The sequence below is a fragment of the Hemibagrus wyckioides genome, linkage group LG16, assembly GCF_019097595.1.
Source record: "Hemibagrus wyckioides isolate EC202008001 linkage group LG16, SWU_Hwy_1.0, whole genome shotgun sequence".
NCBI lineage: Eukaryota > Metazoa > Chordata > Actinopteri > Siluriformes > Bagridae > Hemibagrus > Hemibagrus wyckioides.
The window spans coordinates 19,899,763-19,916,241 of record NC_080725.1 but is presented as its reverse complement, the minus strand read 5'-3'; the positions used below and the strand labels follow the sequence as shown (position 1 = coordinate 19,916,241).

At 40.3% G+C, this 16,479-nt stretch overlaps 1 protein-coding gene across 2 annotated transcripts in view; it reads left to right on the top strand.

Annotated features, from left to right (window-relative positions):
• Positions 1 to 5,790: 5,790 nt before the first annotated feature.
• Positions 5,791 to 16,479, top strand: part of LOC131367292 (TBC1 domain family member 10A-like) — a 28,997-nt gene continuing 18,308 nt past the window's right edge. For both annotated transcript variants that reach the window (XR_009206921.1, XM_058412622.1), the window contains exons 1-2: positions 5,791 to 6,636; positions 15,423 to 15,522. Coding sequence is in view for 1 of the 2 variants with exons in the window: in XM_058412622.1 (XP_058268605.1) it covers positions 6,446 to 6,636; positions 15,423 to 15,522 (291 nt within the window). In the remaining variant the exon portion in view is untranslated. The remainder of the gene's footprint in view (positions 6,637 to 15,422; positions 15,523 to 16,479) is intronic.

The window sequence follows — 16,479 nt, the reverse complement described above, 5'->3', positions numbered from 1 at the left end:
CTCAGTTTTGGCTCATTTATTCATTTCTCCTGCTGTTAATAAGCTAAGGGTGAACCAAAGACGCCCCCCCTCGCTGTTATTGTTTTGATTATTATTATTATTATTATTATTATTATTCAGTCGTTTTGGTCTTATTTTGTATATTTGGATTGAGAAATACAAAGCAATATGCAGTACAGTAACACATGACCCTTCGGTGTGTATGATTTTATACAGTAAGATCCGGACTATAAGTTGCTTTTCTTTCTTTCTTTCTCATTCATTTTTTTATTCTCGGTTTTGTTTTGCATTTGTAACCGCACCCGAGGTGATGACGTCATAATGTTTTGGGGCGGGGGGGGGGCTTAATACACTAAAATGACCGACAAAATCTCACATTCTTGTCTTGTCGTAAACATTATTCACTATCCGAACAGTAATAAAGCAAAAAATAAAAAATAAAAATAATAATAATAATAATAATAATAATAATAATAATAATAATTTGTACGTTAAGCCATATTTGAAGTTCAGTAGCCAGGAAAGTGCTGGTGCTTTCCAGGTGGGAGGGGCTTAGTCTCTGTCTCGCCTGTCAATCACAGCGACACTAACCAATCGTAGGCGTCTGTATAAATAAGAGGGCGGATAACGGTTTCCTCAGCAGCTGTTTAAAATATAAATATATATTATTTATATATATATTTGTGTACATATATGCCTAGACATAAATATAAACACTTGTTTCGTACATTAAACCTTTTTTGTACGTTTTCGGATGTCAAAAATGACCGGAAATGTGCTTTATTGTAGCAGCAGTGATCCTTATATCATAAACAATGAGATTATCGTGTTAAATTTCGCAGTATAGAGATTCACAATATGGATGGTTCTTACATGAAATGTTGAAAATTGTACATTTACCCCCCCCACCCCCCTCTTCTGGAGCAACCTATAGTCCGGAAAATACGGCACGTTCATTTTCACTGCATTTTCTGTCCGGTATGTGAAGGTGAACATTAGGCATGTGCCAGACTTTTAATCATGATGACTGCCTGTTCTTTTTACCATGGTTTGCAATATTATTGCGATATTGTATTTAAAAACTAAAAAAAAATACATGTGTAAAGATGGACTTTATTTTTCTGAATAAATAATAATAAGAAGAAAATAAGTGACTGTGTCGTTTGATGAGGTTTGCAAATGCATTTTCTGATGAAATATGGTCATTTATATGTTAAATATTATATTTGTGGTGTTTTAATTGATAATCGGCACATGCCTAATGAGTCTCTGGACTATGAAGCGGGTCAGTGGGCGTTCCTACTCTACTACTACTGCTACTACTGGTTGCCATGGTAATAATATTATTATAATCAGTGGGCGGAGCAACTAGCGTTCCAGATCACTTTTCTTGCGGCAAAAATGAAACATTTTAAAGATTTTTTTAATGTTTAGAAATAAAACTTTAGCGTCCTATAATACGAGATGAAAAAGAAAGAGAAAGCAGCGTGCGTATTTGCATAAAGTCAAATCTTTTTCAAATTTGACACGTCACCGGACACGCCCACATCGAGTCGTGTTGCCGGAAGTGGGTTTTGTGGCTTTGTGTATGAACGTGGCATTAGTGCTAAAGAGAAAAAGTGCATGACCTGAGGGAGCCGTGAAGCAGTGAAGCCATGATGATGATCAGTTACAGGGGATATACAGAGATGTTTTCAGGCCGAACACATGATTAATTGTGCCTGTAGACAGGAGGCGGGGTTTTGTGGTGTCTGAGTTGGTGGATCTGTCCTCCATTATCATTTTATCTTCACCCCTTACCCCTTGTCTGGCCCTCTCTCTTTCTGTATTTCTCTGTTCGCCGTCTGTCCTACTCCTGTCTCTTCCTCTTCGTCTCTCTCTCTCTCTCTCTCTCTCTCTCATTTTCTTTTATTCTCTCTCTCTCTCTCGCTCTCTCACACACACACACACACACACTTTTTCACTCTTATCCTCTCTCTCTCTCTCTCTCTCTCTCTCTGTCTATCTAAGTCTCTCTCTCTCTCTCTCTCTCTCTCTCTCTCTCTCTATCCTTCAGCACTTTCACAAAACTTAAACAGGATGCTGTGAAAGTACACTTGGATTGTGTGTCCATTCGGATGTTTATCCTTTTTTGACATCCATCTTTTGGGATTTTTTATTTTTTTTTTACCAGTAATTCTCTTTAGTGCTCCTGAAAATCTTCTTTCTTATTTATTTATTTATTTATTTATTTTATTTATTTATTTATTTGATAAGGTTAGCGTGACCCTGACCTCAATAAAGCTAACTGAAGATGAATGAATGAATGAATGAATGAATGAATGAATGAATGAATGAATGTGTTTGTGATATTACTGCAATATGGGAAAAAAACACAGATATCAGCATGTGTCTATACACATTCGTAGACAAAAGGGTGTAACACTGTAAGTTCTCCAGATGGCAAACTGTTTGTGTGTGTGTGTGTGTTTGCGCGTGAATAACTGTGTTTGTTAAGAAAATCCAAATCCAAATTCTCTGGTGTGAAAAGTTTTTGCATTCTCTCTCTCTCTCTCTCTCTCTCTCTCTCACACACACACATCACAAGTCATCATCTGCCTTGTCACATCATGTCATGCTAATAATGTTTTGACTTTGAAAATGGATCCAATTAAGTCTGATTGTGTGTGTGTGTGTGTGTGTGTGTGTGTGTTAGTCACACCATTCTTGCCTTAATAAGCATCAGCTGTTGGCTAAGCTCGGTCGTCTTTGCATGTGTGGGTCTTGCCAAATTGTCCCTTTGCAACGTCTCTGTCCTACTTTTAACATTTTTTTAATCTCCATCTTTCTGGTTATATCTCTGCCGTCTCTTAGATGTCTCTCTCTGTCTTTCTCTTCCTCTCTTTTCCCTATCTATTCCCGTCATCTCTCTCCTAATCACTCTCTCCCCTCTCTCTATTCTCTCAACATCTGTTTCTTTCTTAATGTGTTTCTTTTCAATTTCTCTCTCTCTCCCTCCCTCTCTCTCTCTCTCTCTCTCTCTCTTGTCTTTCATTTTGCTCTCCCTCTTCCCTTGCGTTCCCTCTGTTTGTTTTGTCTCCCCATCACTGACCTTTGATTGCTCTCCATCTTTCTCCCTCAGCCCTCAACAACTTTTACTCTTTTGCTTGCATTCCATGTCTCTTTATTTCTTCCCTTCCCCTCTCTATTTCTATTCTTCTTTTTCTCCATCTCTCTTTCTCTCTCTCTCCTTTAAAACTCACTGTGTCTCAGTGATGATGGTGTGTGAAGTAATGTTTCATATAAACAGACACTATTTAAATGACCTGTGTGTGGGTGTGTTCAGTGTAACGACAACAAAACTATTTTTTTGTAAATTGGTTTTTCCAACTTGTAAATTATTGAAATAAAGGAATATAGTGTTTATATTTAAAATGTGAAGTGATTCTTCGCAAGAGGCATTAGTTTTAATCTAAGTGTAGTGACAGAGCGACATCTAGCGTTCACATACTGTAATTACCCCGAGATAGGGCGAAACCTTTACATCCCATTAACAAATCCCACTAAAAAGAGGAATAACATGTTACAGATAAACTTGATATACTTTTAAGTGATTTAAAGAGATTCATGGTATATTCCTACAGGCTACAGATTAAACATCCTTACTGTTTAAAGTTATACTTTGAGTGAAGAAGTTTGAATCCTCCTTAAATTCTGGGTGAAAATAATGAAAGTGTACTTTTATTATACACTATTATACAGAGAGTCTCTTCACCACACTTTCCAGAAGAGTTGAAGTTGTTATAGATGCAAAGGGCGGGACGACTCCATATTACATTCATGTGCATGTAAAGGCAGACATCTTAGTTTTGGAATGGCTCACAGTCTGTCTAATTCATCACAATTTCTACTATTTGCACTTCTGGTAGATGCTAAACGGCATTTCGTTGCTATGTACCTGTACTTTGCAATGACAATAAAGTTGTATCTATCTATAAAGCTCATGAAAGTGCTTAAAGACTTAAGTCAACACATTAACTTCCTCCCTCATGTGGACAGACAGCCACCTCCATCATTTGAACTGAAGTACTGAATTGAAGCAGCCACGCCTCTATTATGAGGGCTGATTGCTACAAAGCCACGCCTCCTTTGCTGGGATTGACATGCAGGGAATTCACACCTCTCTATTAAGGAGATGGCAGGTACATAGGCCACGCCCACTTCATTAAAAATGAAAGTATTCGCGGCATGCATCTCTCATGAGGATTAATAGATACTGACGTCACACCTCTAGGATTAATAGGTACAGATGTCACGCCTCCTTCATGTGGAGCGATAGGTATGGAGACCACGGCTCTTTAACGACGACTTACAGACTTTTAATAGATTCCTAAGTCTTTAGTGGCAGGTGGAATTACATATCTACGTCACATCCAGGATTCCCCTAAAGATCAATAGAATGTGATCTTATTATTGTTTTTACACGCCCAACTGCTCATTTGTTGTGTAGTTATTGATGGAAATATCAACAAACTTGATTTACATGTTTGGTTGGTTTCCACTTCACAAAGGAAGGGTGTGTAAAATTGTGCTCGAATCTATTTACAGTCCTAATGAGAATCCAAACAGATCATCTTTCAGAGCAGCGCAAATACACGACGCCCGGGGCAACAGGGTTCTCAATGTGTTGCCAGATTGGATACTTTCAACCATTTAAATGCCACTGGAATTGAAGCGACCTTAACTGATCATTAGTACCATGTCATTAAATGTGTTTCCACTGTGGTTCTGTTAAACACAGCTTTCGTGATGTTAACATAAACACAGCTGCATGCATGAGGCAAAATTAGTTGAAAATCAGGTAGGAAACCATACATTTTACACAATCAGTGACATAAAATACAGCAAACTGCTCTCCGGATTGTGCCTTTTATACTGAAATGTACAAAATCTGAAAGTAAAATGAGGTCTGGTTGCTCTGGTAGGAATTCTCGAGCTGCTACAAGGTTTCTGTGTAAACAAACAAACAAAGAATTGAAAAAGCAAAAACAGGACAGCTTTAAATAATTATTCAAGGTCTTTTCTTACACATCAGATTTTATTTATCACGTTTTAATCACACATAAAATACATCTGTGTGACTCATATGCCCTTCATTATGTAGGTCAAGTCTCAATGTGGTCCTGCAGTTTTGCAATTATTATGTATATAACAACAACAACAATAATAACAACAATATTAACAATCATCATCACATAACAAACAATAATTAATTATTACATTATTATTTATTAAATAATAATAATAATAATAATAATAATAATAATAATAATAATAATAATCATCATCATCATCATCAAATATTTAAAAGTGTTACTTAAAAAAGACAAATATCTAATTGTGGATCTGGTGAATTTTTCTTTTAGGTGATTAGTTAATATTTATAGAAACAGTCTCCTCCTTATAGAAAGAGTATTTCATACTTTTAGATTTATTGTAACACGATGATCTATGTTTTATTTTTGGGGATATAAGGTAACGAGTCTTTATTTCTGTGATAAGAGATACTGTACTAGGAATTAACTTGTTCTTTTTGGGGATGTTCCACAACATTAAAATAGATGACATTAATAGAAAACTCTGTTCCATGCTTAATCCAATGTTGAAAGAAGCGTTATTTATATAGTTAATTAATTCTAACATCTACCAGGACGTTTATTACGATTTAATGTGAAGTGAAGCTAGATTTCATTTCTTGAACACGGGTTTTAATTAGAAATCTGGCAACCCTGTTTCCAAGCTCTGCTTGACGCTGTTGCTAATCTAGCATCAGCTAACATTTGGCAGCTAAGGGATGATCAACGTTATATTTAAAGTAAATGTTACGAAAAATCTCAGTTTAATGCTATATCTGAAATTCAGAATACAATCTTTAAGCACAGTTTTAAGACAATACTACCTTAAACAGCAGGATAATCTATGGATGTATCGAATAGGACTAGCGAGTTGCTAGTTAATTGTTAAACAAATAAACAATGCATAGCAATTAAGTGCTAATATTATATATAATAAACTGTTTCATGCTATGCTGGCGCGTGCCAATTATCCAGTTTGCTAGGTCGCTTAGCTTAACGGATTTTTGTTTGTTTGTTGCACGCAAGATGTTTTTAACACCACGTTTATTCTCAGTGAATGTTTTAATATTCACGATATTAAACTGTTATCCACTTTTAAAAGACATGCCATGGTTAAAAAAATGAATAATAATATATATATATTTTTTTTAAATGGCAGATGAATTCCCCGTAAAGCTAACCGGCTAAGCTAAGCTAATCTAAGCTAAATAAGCATCCATAAGGAAGAAGTGCAGCCAGTCGGCGGAGCTTCAGACGCTCGCGCTAAGAACTAAGAGCGAGACGGTGGTGTTAGGTCCTGCTGTGGAGACGAAGCTTGGGGTGGGGGAAAAATGGCTAAAATTCACGTTCAAGGAAACGGATTTCAGGCGAAAGATGGGAAAAGTCTGCGAGGCACGACGGAGAGTTTAGCCGGGCAGGAAGGCGAGTCTTTGGGCTCCGCGTTGCAGCTGAACGGCGTCGCCGAGACACAAGCGGATAAATACGGCTTCATCGGCGGATCTCAGCAGAGCACCGTGGACCCGTGAGCTATTTAATTGTTTGTTTATTTACTTATTTATTTTGTTTTTCACGATAAAAAACCTTTACTTTCTTTCGCTGTTAGGAATTACAACACTTTAGAAGAGATGTACAGGTTCACGCTTGAGTTACTGGGTGCAAAAGTTTGTGCACCCCATCTCCTGTACAAAATGTGGCTCTTACTTTTCATGTCTTTACTAAACAGTGTTTATTTAATTTTCTAAATGTTAGTTTAGATCAGCGTTTATTTTTATTAGCCATCTTTTAAGTCATCCTTGCTGACATGCTTGAGAACCAGGGTACTAAATCTGTGTTATTTTAGTTTCCCTCTAGGGGTGTGTAAATGACAGATATTCATCTGTCTGTTTATTCATTCATCCAGCAGTCATTATCCTTATCAGGGTCACTGAAGATCTGGAGTATATCCCTTGAACACCAGGCGTGAGGTGGTAATACACCCTTGGGTATTGGGTTGGCGGGGCAAAACACACACATTATGTATCACGTTAACAACTGGTTTAAATACTTACCAGTCAAATCCACCTACTGGCACGTGTCTGGGAGTTGGGATGAAACCAGAGAACCTGGACGCAAGAGGAGCACATGAAACTGTACACAGAGAGGAGTAACCTGAGCTCAGGAGCTGTGAAGTTCGATGGCGTTCATTATTTTCCGTATAACAGCAGACCCTCTGAGTGTTTGACGTTGATCTTAAATCAAGCGAAAGACTACTGTGGAGAGGTTTCTACACTGTTCGTGAATATAATCAGCTTAAAGAGGCAGCGGAGTTACCGTAAAATCACGTTGGTTGTGTAAACGTGACGTCTGCTTAAACACAGATGTGTAACATTTACACATGTAACCCGTATTCAGTAAGCTGGGTAATATTCAGTAGAACTAGTTGTGATTAAAGTTATGATAGAAATAATAGTTGACTTGTGCATGTGAAAACAAAGCTGCAGGACACACAGGTTCAAGCCGTCGTCTGTAGAGGAGCATTGTCCGTGTCCGTACCTGTTCTGAGCAGGTAAACAGGAAAAAAATCAGACACAGAGTCAAACTGGCCCCTGTACGAGATCGCTCACACTATGGTGGATGTGGTTAGCTGATCTAGTCACGTACACAGCAGACATGGTCAGAATCATCAACAAGTGGTTCATGCATTTTGCTTTTTAATGGGGTACTATGGTTTATTGTTCTTTCAGGGCTCGTCCTGATGTCATGGTTATTATTGCAGGCTGGAAAATTTAGCTAGATAGATATGACTGTAGATAAGCAGTAAAAAGGCAGATGTGGAGATATATAGAGGAAAGACCGTGAGATTTTGTTTCTCTTAGCGTCTGTAAATTACTGATCATGAGCATGGCTGTGGTTGTGTGGGTGCAGGTTTATGAGTCATTTGGATGTTGGTATTCGTTTCTCTGTAAAGTTTATCATTCTCTATGACGCTTAGGTACTAATCTTCCTCATCAGATAATGATTTATCAGGAAAAATCTTTACTGGGGCACTGCAACGTTTTACACAGGCTCATGTCCCAGTAAAAAATGGTCTCGCGATGCCCGTGACGCAGGCAGTTTGAAATAATGGTGTGCCTCTACTGTAAGTAGGACAATAACTTCTAGGAAGAAAACCATGTGACCTAAATCATGTACAGCTTCATGACCACTGATGGAGATTTTTTTTAAAACCAAAATATCTTGTGGAAGTTATTTTTACACCTGTTTTTTTTTTTTCCATTACGCTTGGCCAGTTTCTACCCATCAACCAGCTTCCCCTACAGCGTGACAGCTACCAACTGGGGCAGGTTACTAATATATACTTCCTCTGAGGGTTAGGTTAGGTTTAACTTAAATGTCATTGTCAGAATCGAGTACGGAGACAATAAAATGAAAATGGAATCAATGGAAGCGTTTGTGCGAATAAGTTATGTTAAATAAATACGGTTATGGTGCAAGAAGATAGGAAAGCAGTGTAATGGTGTAACTGTATAATACAGTGATTTACAATGAATCCAGATGTGCAAGCCTTGTAAAAATAATTGTAGTAATTACATAGGACTGCAGTAAAGTGCGAGTTGTTATTTCGGTTGCTCCCTGTTTAGGGTCCCAACAGCGGATCATTTGGTCCACATGTTTCGGTTTGGTACAGGTTTTACGCCGGATACCCTTCCTGACGCAACCTGAAGTAATCTGGGCTTGGGACCGGCACGGGGAGTTAACTCTTCAGTGGCTGGTTAAGCTCACTGCTCAGGATTCGAACCCGGGCTGTGGCAATGGGATCCTGCCGCTGGACCCCCAGGAGGGCTGCTGCAGTAAAGTGCAAGTACTTGCAGATAATTGCAGTAATGTACGGTTCAGTATAGTCTGGCTTCTAATGCTTATCTTTAGTTTTATGTGGAAGCTGGTAGTTAACACCTAGAATACAGCTGAAATTAAAAAGCCTTTCATTAGTCTTTTTGTGTGACATTGCAGACCTGTGTAGCATTTTCCTGATGGGAGACATACAAACGGTCCATGGTGGGGATGGGAGGTGTCGTTAATTATACCTCTCGATCTCTTATGGTGCAGTCTGGTCACACACTGTCGCTGTACCATATCGTGATGCTTCATGAGACAACAGCATGACAGGGCAGCAGAACACATTCGGAGGGGAACGCTATCCATCTTCTTCTGCATACATGAGCTTACAGATATCTACCATTGGCTATAGTCACTGTGATTGACAGGAGAGAGAGAGAGAGAGTGTTCCTCTACCTTCTGGACAGCATGGTCAGTTTGGTTCCCTTGGTGAAGGGAATAAGACTGATGATCTCCTCATCATGGCACCTGTTAGTGGGTGGGATATATTAGGCAGCAAGTGAACATTTTGTCCTCAAAGTTGATGTGTTAGAAGCAGGATAAATGGGCAAGCGTAAGGATTTGAGCGAGTTTGACTAAGGGACAAATTGTGATGGCTAGACCACTGGATCAGAGCATCTCCAGAGAGAGAGAGAGAGAGAGAGAGAGTATTCCTGTCCTTTCTGGACTGCATGGCCAGTTTTGCTCCCTTGGCTCCTGTCTTTTGATGGTCATGGGATCTTCAGGGATTAGTCTTGTGATTTCTTGGCGCACGTTTTTTTTCTGTTGCAACATAAAATACTTTTATGACAAATCAAAGGTTTTACTGCTTAGAAAAGACTACTACTTACGACTGAAAGTAGGCTGCAAATTTATTGGAATTGGTGTTCAAGTAGAACATTTACTCTTATGCCATTTGGCAGATGGATTTACCCAGACCAAATGACATTTATCTCATTTACACATGTGAGGATTTGAGGGTTAAGAGCCTTTGGTACCTGAAGGGTGCAACAGTATGTGCTTGGTGGTGGTGGTGGGATTTGAACTCATGACCTTCTGATCAATCGTCCAGCATCTGTCTTGTTTTGACACTGAGAGGTGCCGTGAATAACACTGATGATCTCCTCATCATGGCACCTGTTAGTGGGTGGGATATATTAGGCAGCAAGTGAACATTTTGTCCTCAAAGTTGATGTGTTAGAAGCAGGAAAAATGGGCAAGTGTAAGGATTTGAGCGAGATTGACTAAGGGACAAATTGTGATGGCTAGACCACTGGATCAGAGCATCTCCAAAACTGCAGCTCTTGTGGGATGTTCCCGGTCTGCAGTGGTCAGTATCTGTCAAAAATGGTCCCAGGAAGGAACAGTGGTGAATTAACGGTCAGATCCGATTTAGTGATTCAGTGAATTAGTCCTTGATGCTTCAGCCTTCAGCCGTTTCCATACAGAAACCAGACGTTAGAGATGATCTTCTATTTGCTATTATGACTGAAGTGGGTTTCCAAACAGCGCAGCTTTGTTGTCACCAGCAAAGGCTTGGACTTTACAGGATTCAATTCAATTTAACATTTGGAGGTAATTAAAGGCTTATAAGGCGAGTGTGTTCACTATGAATGGTCTGTTATGTGTCCTGCACAATTCCACGTTTGTATCCGATCTCCTTCTCACGAAGAGAGGCTCAAGTGAGAGGTCAGCAGAGCGGCTGTCGAAGTTTCTGGTGTGTTCCAGGATGTCTCGCTTGTACAGTATTGTCACCATGGATGTGGAGTTAAAAGCGGTCGACTCTTAGATATAAGACGACTCTTAGATATGTACAGGGTTTGTGCTTCTAGTCTTAATATCTTCTGCAAGATAAGGCTGGTGGACAGAACTGTTTTTCAGACTTAGGAAGTGTTTTATATACATTATATGGCCACAGGTTTGTAGACAACTGACCACTCACACTTATGTGCTTGTTTAACATCCCATTCCAGCTGTGCTGTTATTATACACTCCATTCTCTAAGGCTTTCCCCTAGACGTTGGATGATGGTTGTGGGGAATTTGTGATCATGAGTGTTTGTGAGATCAGACATTGATGTTTGGTGAGGAGATTGTGGGTGTATTCGGTGCTCCAGTTCATGTGTTCACTGAGGTTTAGGTCAGGACACTCTTTAATCTTTATGGACCTTGCTTTGTACATGGGGAATCGTCACACTGGAACAGGTCTGGGCTTCTTGGGTCCAGTGAATGGAAATTATAACGCTACAGCACACAACAGTGTGTGGAAGAACCACATGGTATGATGGTCAGGGGTGCACATACTTTTGGTCATATAGTGTGTGTTTCTCTTGAGTAGAAGATATTTCAATAAAAATAAAAATCCATTGACTTTTGGAGTCTCCGAAAGATCCAGCTTTAGCTCTTGGGACGTCCAGTTTAAGTGGAGGCGGATCCTGAGAGAGAGAGAAAGCAGAATGTTTTGTTTGTCTTTTTCGCAGTCTTTGACTCATCACGGAAACAATGTGCCGATACAAACCCAATGACATTTTACTATGAATGGTAAAAAAACGGAGGGCGTGTTGCAGACGGTTCGGTCAAAGGGCAGTATTTATCAGATCAGTGACCACCGTATTCCTTATTTTCCTTAAACCCTTTTGTGGTGCTGTACGATATTATAACGTTATTATACAGAGCAAAGAAAGTACCACTCTTTCTTTTCCAAGAAATGGAATCGGAATATTTTGTAAACACATATACAAGCTCTAATCGTAAGCGGCTGATTTAATGTTATAATCTTTCCCGAGGAGAAGAAGGGCAAGGCTTAGGTGTGCAGGAAGTTGGTTAACTATCTATCGCTCAGTGTAGATCACAAGGTTCGGCAGCCACAAGAGCTCTCATGAGGTTTAGTCACATGTCTGTAGGTTATAACTGAATGTTATTGTCAGGAATATTACACCCTTGTGGGACTCCACGTGCACTTCCTAGTTCGTCTAATGCCTCGATCATGCAGAAAGAGAATGTTGTGCTGACTTCTTTAAATCCACTGCCTGGCACACTTGTGAAGTAGTGTTAATCTGTGTTCACGTGTAACCCTGCACAATCTAAACAAATCCAATTCAAATGGAGTGAAAGGGTTAAGACAAGAACAACAGCGTGTTTTCAACCACACACTAGTCACCTGAAGGGTAGAGGAAAGTGCTCAGAGATTCACATTTTTAAAAAATAAGAAGAAATAATTATATTCACAAGTGCTGATACACATATCAGGCATAACATTATGACCAGAGACAGGTGAAGTGAATAAGACTGATGATCTCCTCATCATGGCACCAGTTAGTGGGTGGGATATATTAGGCAGCAAGTGAATATTTTGTCCTCAAAGCTGATGTGTTAGAAGCAGGAAAAACGGACAAGGATTTGAGCGAGTTTGACGAAGGGGCAAATTGTGATGGCTAGACGACTGGTCTCCAAAATTGCAGCTCTTGTGCGATGTTCCCGGTCTGCAGTGTCTATCAAAAGTGGTCCAAGGAAAGAACAGTGGTGAACTGGCGACAGGGTCATGGGCGGCCAAGGCTCACTGGTTGACGTGTGATCCGATATAACAGACCAGCTACTGTTGCTCAAATTGCTGAAGAAGTTAATACTGGTTCTAATAGAAAGGTGTCAGAATACACAGTGCTTGACGGGTCAGCAAAAGGGGGACCGACACAATATTAGGCAGGGGGTCATAATGTTATGCCTGATCGGTGTATGTTCATTTACTCAAATATTCAATCACCATAATGTATGTTGCTTGTTCCAGTGATCACATATAACAAGACATACTCGGTTCGAAACATTTTACTTTTAGAACTACGCACGTTAGCTACACTGGCTATCACACAGCTATAAAATCACTAAAAACGGAATTATTAAACGTGTGAATGTGTGAAATAAAACCTTTTAGAAGTCCTATCAGCAAATAAACACCAACATCTGGAAGTAATAGTTATCAGTGCTGTGGTGTTTATCAAGTGTTTATTTTTCTGCTTCCATACACCAGCATTATTTCTCACTGAAGTGTTATGTTCAGTACTCTAATCTTTTCTTCTTTCCTCCTTTTCCCTCTTTTTCCTCTCTCATGTTTACTTTGTTTAACTCGTCTTTTCTTTCCTTCCTCATTTCTCCTCCTTCTTTCATTCTCATCACAGTATTGTCTTCCTCTTCCTCCTCATCCCGCCTCTCTTCCTTCCGGATCTGTGTACATGATCAGATGTAAACTGCTTGTACCAGAAAGCCTCTCTCAGCTCGAGCCCCTCGTCAGTGTGATACGAGTTTCTCTTCTCTCGTGGTTTTAATGCGTTCAGTTAAGTTCCAGGAAGTACACTGAGGAGGAAGGAGAACAAGGGGAAAGTTTTTTTTTTCCACGGCTCAGGGCTTCCTGTTTGCCCCGAGTGTGCCCAGAGTGTATTTCCTGTGTGTGGCCACAATGATGGTCCTCTTGTGCCGTAAGCAGTCTGCGATTTTTGTTGTTGTGGTTGTTGTTGTTTTTTGTCAGTATCATCAGTCAGTGTGTCCACACACCTCCACTGTCCTATAATCTGATAGGCTCATAATCCAGCTCTGTTAATCCACGCTCACAGAGAGAGAGGGCCTGTCACATGACCTCTCTCTCTTTCTCTCTCTCTCTCTCTCTCTCTGATCACAGACTCAGGCTTCCCTCCTCTCAATCTCCCTTCTGCTCTCTCTCTGTTTGCCTGTCTCTCTCTCTCTCTCTCTCTCTCTCTCTCTCTCTCTCTCTCTTTCTCCCCCTTCTGCTCTCTCTCTGTTTGCCTGTCTCTCTCTCTCCCCCTTGTGCTCTCTCTCTGTTTGCCTGTCTCTCTCTCTCCCTTCTGCTCTCTCTCTGTTTGCCTGTCTCTCTCTCTCCCTTCTGCTCTCTCTCTGTTTGCCTGTCTCTCTCTCTCTCTCTCCCTTCTGCTCTCTCTCTGTTTGCCTATCTCTCTCTCGCTCTCTCTGTCTATCTCTCTGTCTCTATCTGTCTGTCTGTCGCTATCTCTCTCTCTGTGTCTCTGTCTGTCTCTTTCTCTGTCTGTTATGTTATACGTTACAAATATATGGAACAAAAAAAGCATGATATGGTAACAAAATCCTTTACTAATTACATAATCCTGTACCCTCTCTCTTCCTCCCTCCCTCCTTCTCTCTCTCTCTCTCTCTCTCTCTTCCTCCCCCCCCCCTCTCTTTCTCTCGCTTTTTGTCCCTCTCTCTCTCTCTCTATTCCTCCCTTCCCCCCTCCCCCCTCTCTTTCTCTCGCTTTTGTCCCTCTCTCCCTCTCTCTCTCTCTCTCTCTCTGCCCCCCCCCAGCATGTTTAGTTTTTTCTTTGTGCCTCAGACAGAAGTGTGAGTGAGTGAATGTTAGTAAATGAGTTAGTGTGAGTGTGTGTGATGAGAGAGTATATCATCACATAGAATGGAACTATTTGAAGAACAGCAGAGGTACAGATGTATTTTGTGCAAAAAGTGATGTTAACAGGATGACTCAGTGTGAAAGGAAATTAGCAGTGAAGATGTTGATCGTGTTGAGATACGCACTGGAGTCGCAGTGTTATACACACCCCTATGATGTCTCGATGATGATGATGATGATGATGATGATGGTGGTGGTGGTGGTGCAGTTCTTTCCATGCTCTCCCACTCATACAGCTCCTGATGTGATTAGTCACAGCTCCACACTGAGGGTGTGTATAATAAAGACTGCTTTTCATTATGAGAAGCTATGGGATATCTCCCTGTCTTTCTTTCTCACACACACACACTTGGCCCAGGGGGATAGAGCGTTACTGAGAAACATGACCTTCCCTAACCCGACAGTGGGAATAAGCCGATATTAAAGTAGATGTTTATGCGTATGTGAATCAATAACACACTTTTAAGGTGAAATAGAAGTTCTTCTTTCCTCAAATTTTCAAGGAATGAACAAAATTGAAGGATTGTCTCCTGTGGATTGTCTAACATGTCAATCAGACTGATGCTAGTCAGTCATATACGTTGCCTTAAGATGTGATGGCTGCCATTGTGTGTCTAGAAGGACACTGTCCACAATTCAGTAATCTATCTAGTGTTGTGTCTCAAATCACATCCTTATATACTATTCCAGACCGGTATTGAGTACTAACACTAACCGGGTAACTTTACTAAAGTTAGCATTGAACTTCCTTTCATCATGGTGGGGGAAAAAACCCCTCTCATCATCTTCATCTCTGTTTCAAGTTCCAGAGATTTGGATTAGAGATGCAGCTCATGATAATGGCAGAAAGACATGTAAACTAGCCTTTAGTCATAAGAAGTTGACCGTAGCAGCTGACTTTCTGCAATGTTTTTGGATTCCGCAGAAATCCAAAATGTGGTTCTATACGGTGATGTGATGTAAATGTTGTATCACAAAAACGTGTGCATGTAAGAGAGGATCAATGGGTTTTTGCGTCCCCCACAGAGCCGAGGACATCCCTCCCGAGGTGCTGAGACAGAGAGAGGCTAAGTGGCTGGATATGCTGAACAGCTGGGATAAGTGGATGAGCAAGAAACACAAGAAGGTAAGCTGACGCATGGTGACACTAGGGCAGTGTTCGTGATTGGGTTCGTTTTAGATGGAGAAACGAGTCTTCATCCTCAGCTGTGTCAGGATTGGTTTATGAATAAAAATCAGGATCGTCAAATAAATAACTGATTGAAATAATTCTGCTTTATTATGCAAAGCATCAGATTTGTCTCCACCCACAGTCAGTTTTGTTTATTTCAAAAGCACATCAAGTGTTTATAAAGGCTTCATTAATGTGTAATTAGGTTAATGATATAAACATTTCATGCCTTTCCAGGCGCCAGGGTGCGACACCCGTCTTGGACAAGGCTGTCAATCAAGCATGCACATTAGAATATTAGGCCACGCCCACCAACACACTCGGTGTACTGGTACACAAATGTACCAGTTATAACTTTTTTTGTGTCACAATAATGGATTTTGTCATGGTGTGTAATACACTGATCAGGCATAACATTATGACCACCTGCCTAATATTGTGTTGGTCCCCCTTTTGCTGACCCGTCATGCACTGTGTATCCTGACACCTTTGTATCGGAACCAGCATTAACTTCTTCAGCAATTTGAGCAACAGAAGCTCGTCTGTTGGATCGGACCACTGCAGACCATGAACACTCCACAAGAGCTGCAGTTTTGGAGATGGCCAATTTGGTCCTTCGTTAACCTCGCTCAAATCCTTACACTTGCTCATTTTTTCCTGCTTCTAACACATCAACTTTGAGGACAAAATGTTCACTTGCTGCCTAATATATCCCACCCACTAACAGGTGCCATGATGAGGAGATCATCAGTCTTATTCACTTCACCTGGCGGTGGTCAAAATGTTATGCCTGATCAGTGTATAATATGTCATGATGTGATTGTTTTAGAAACTTTGTCTATGTTTAAAGATGCATGCTGCATTATTTTGAACACCATTGCCCCATTGCACCTTTAGGGATTAAATAAACTT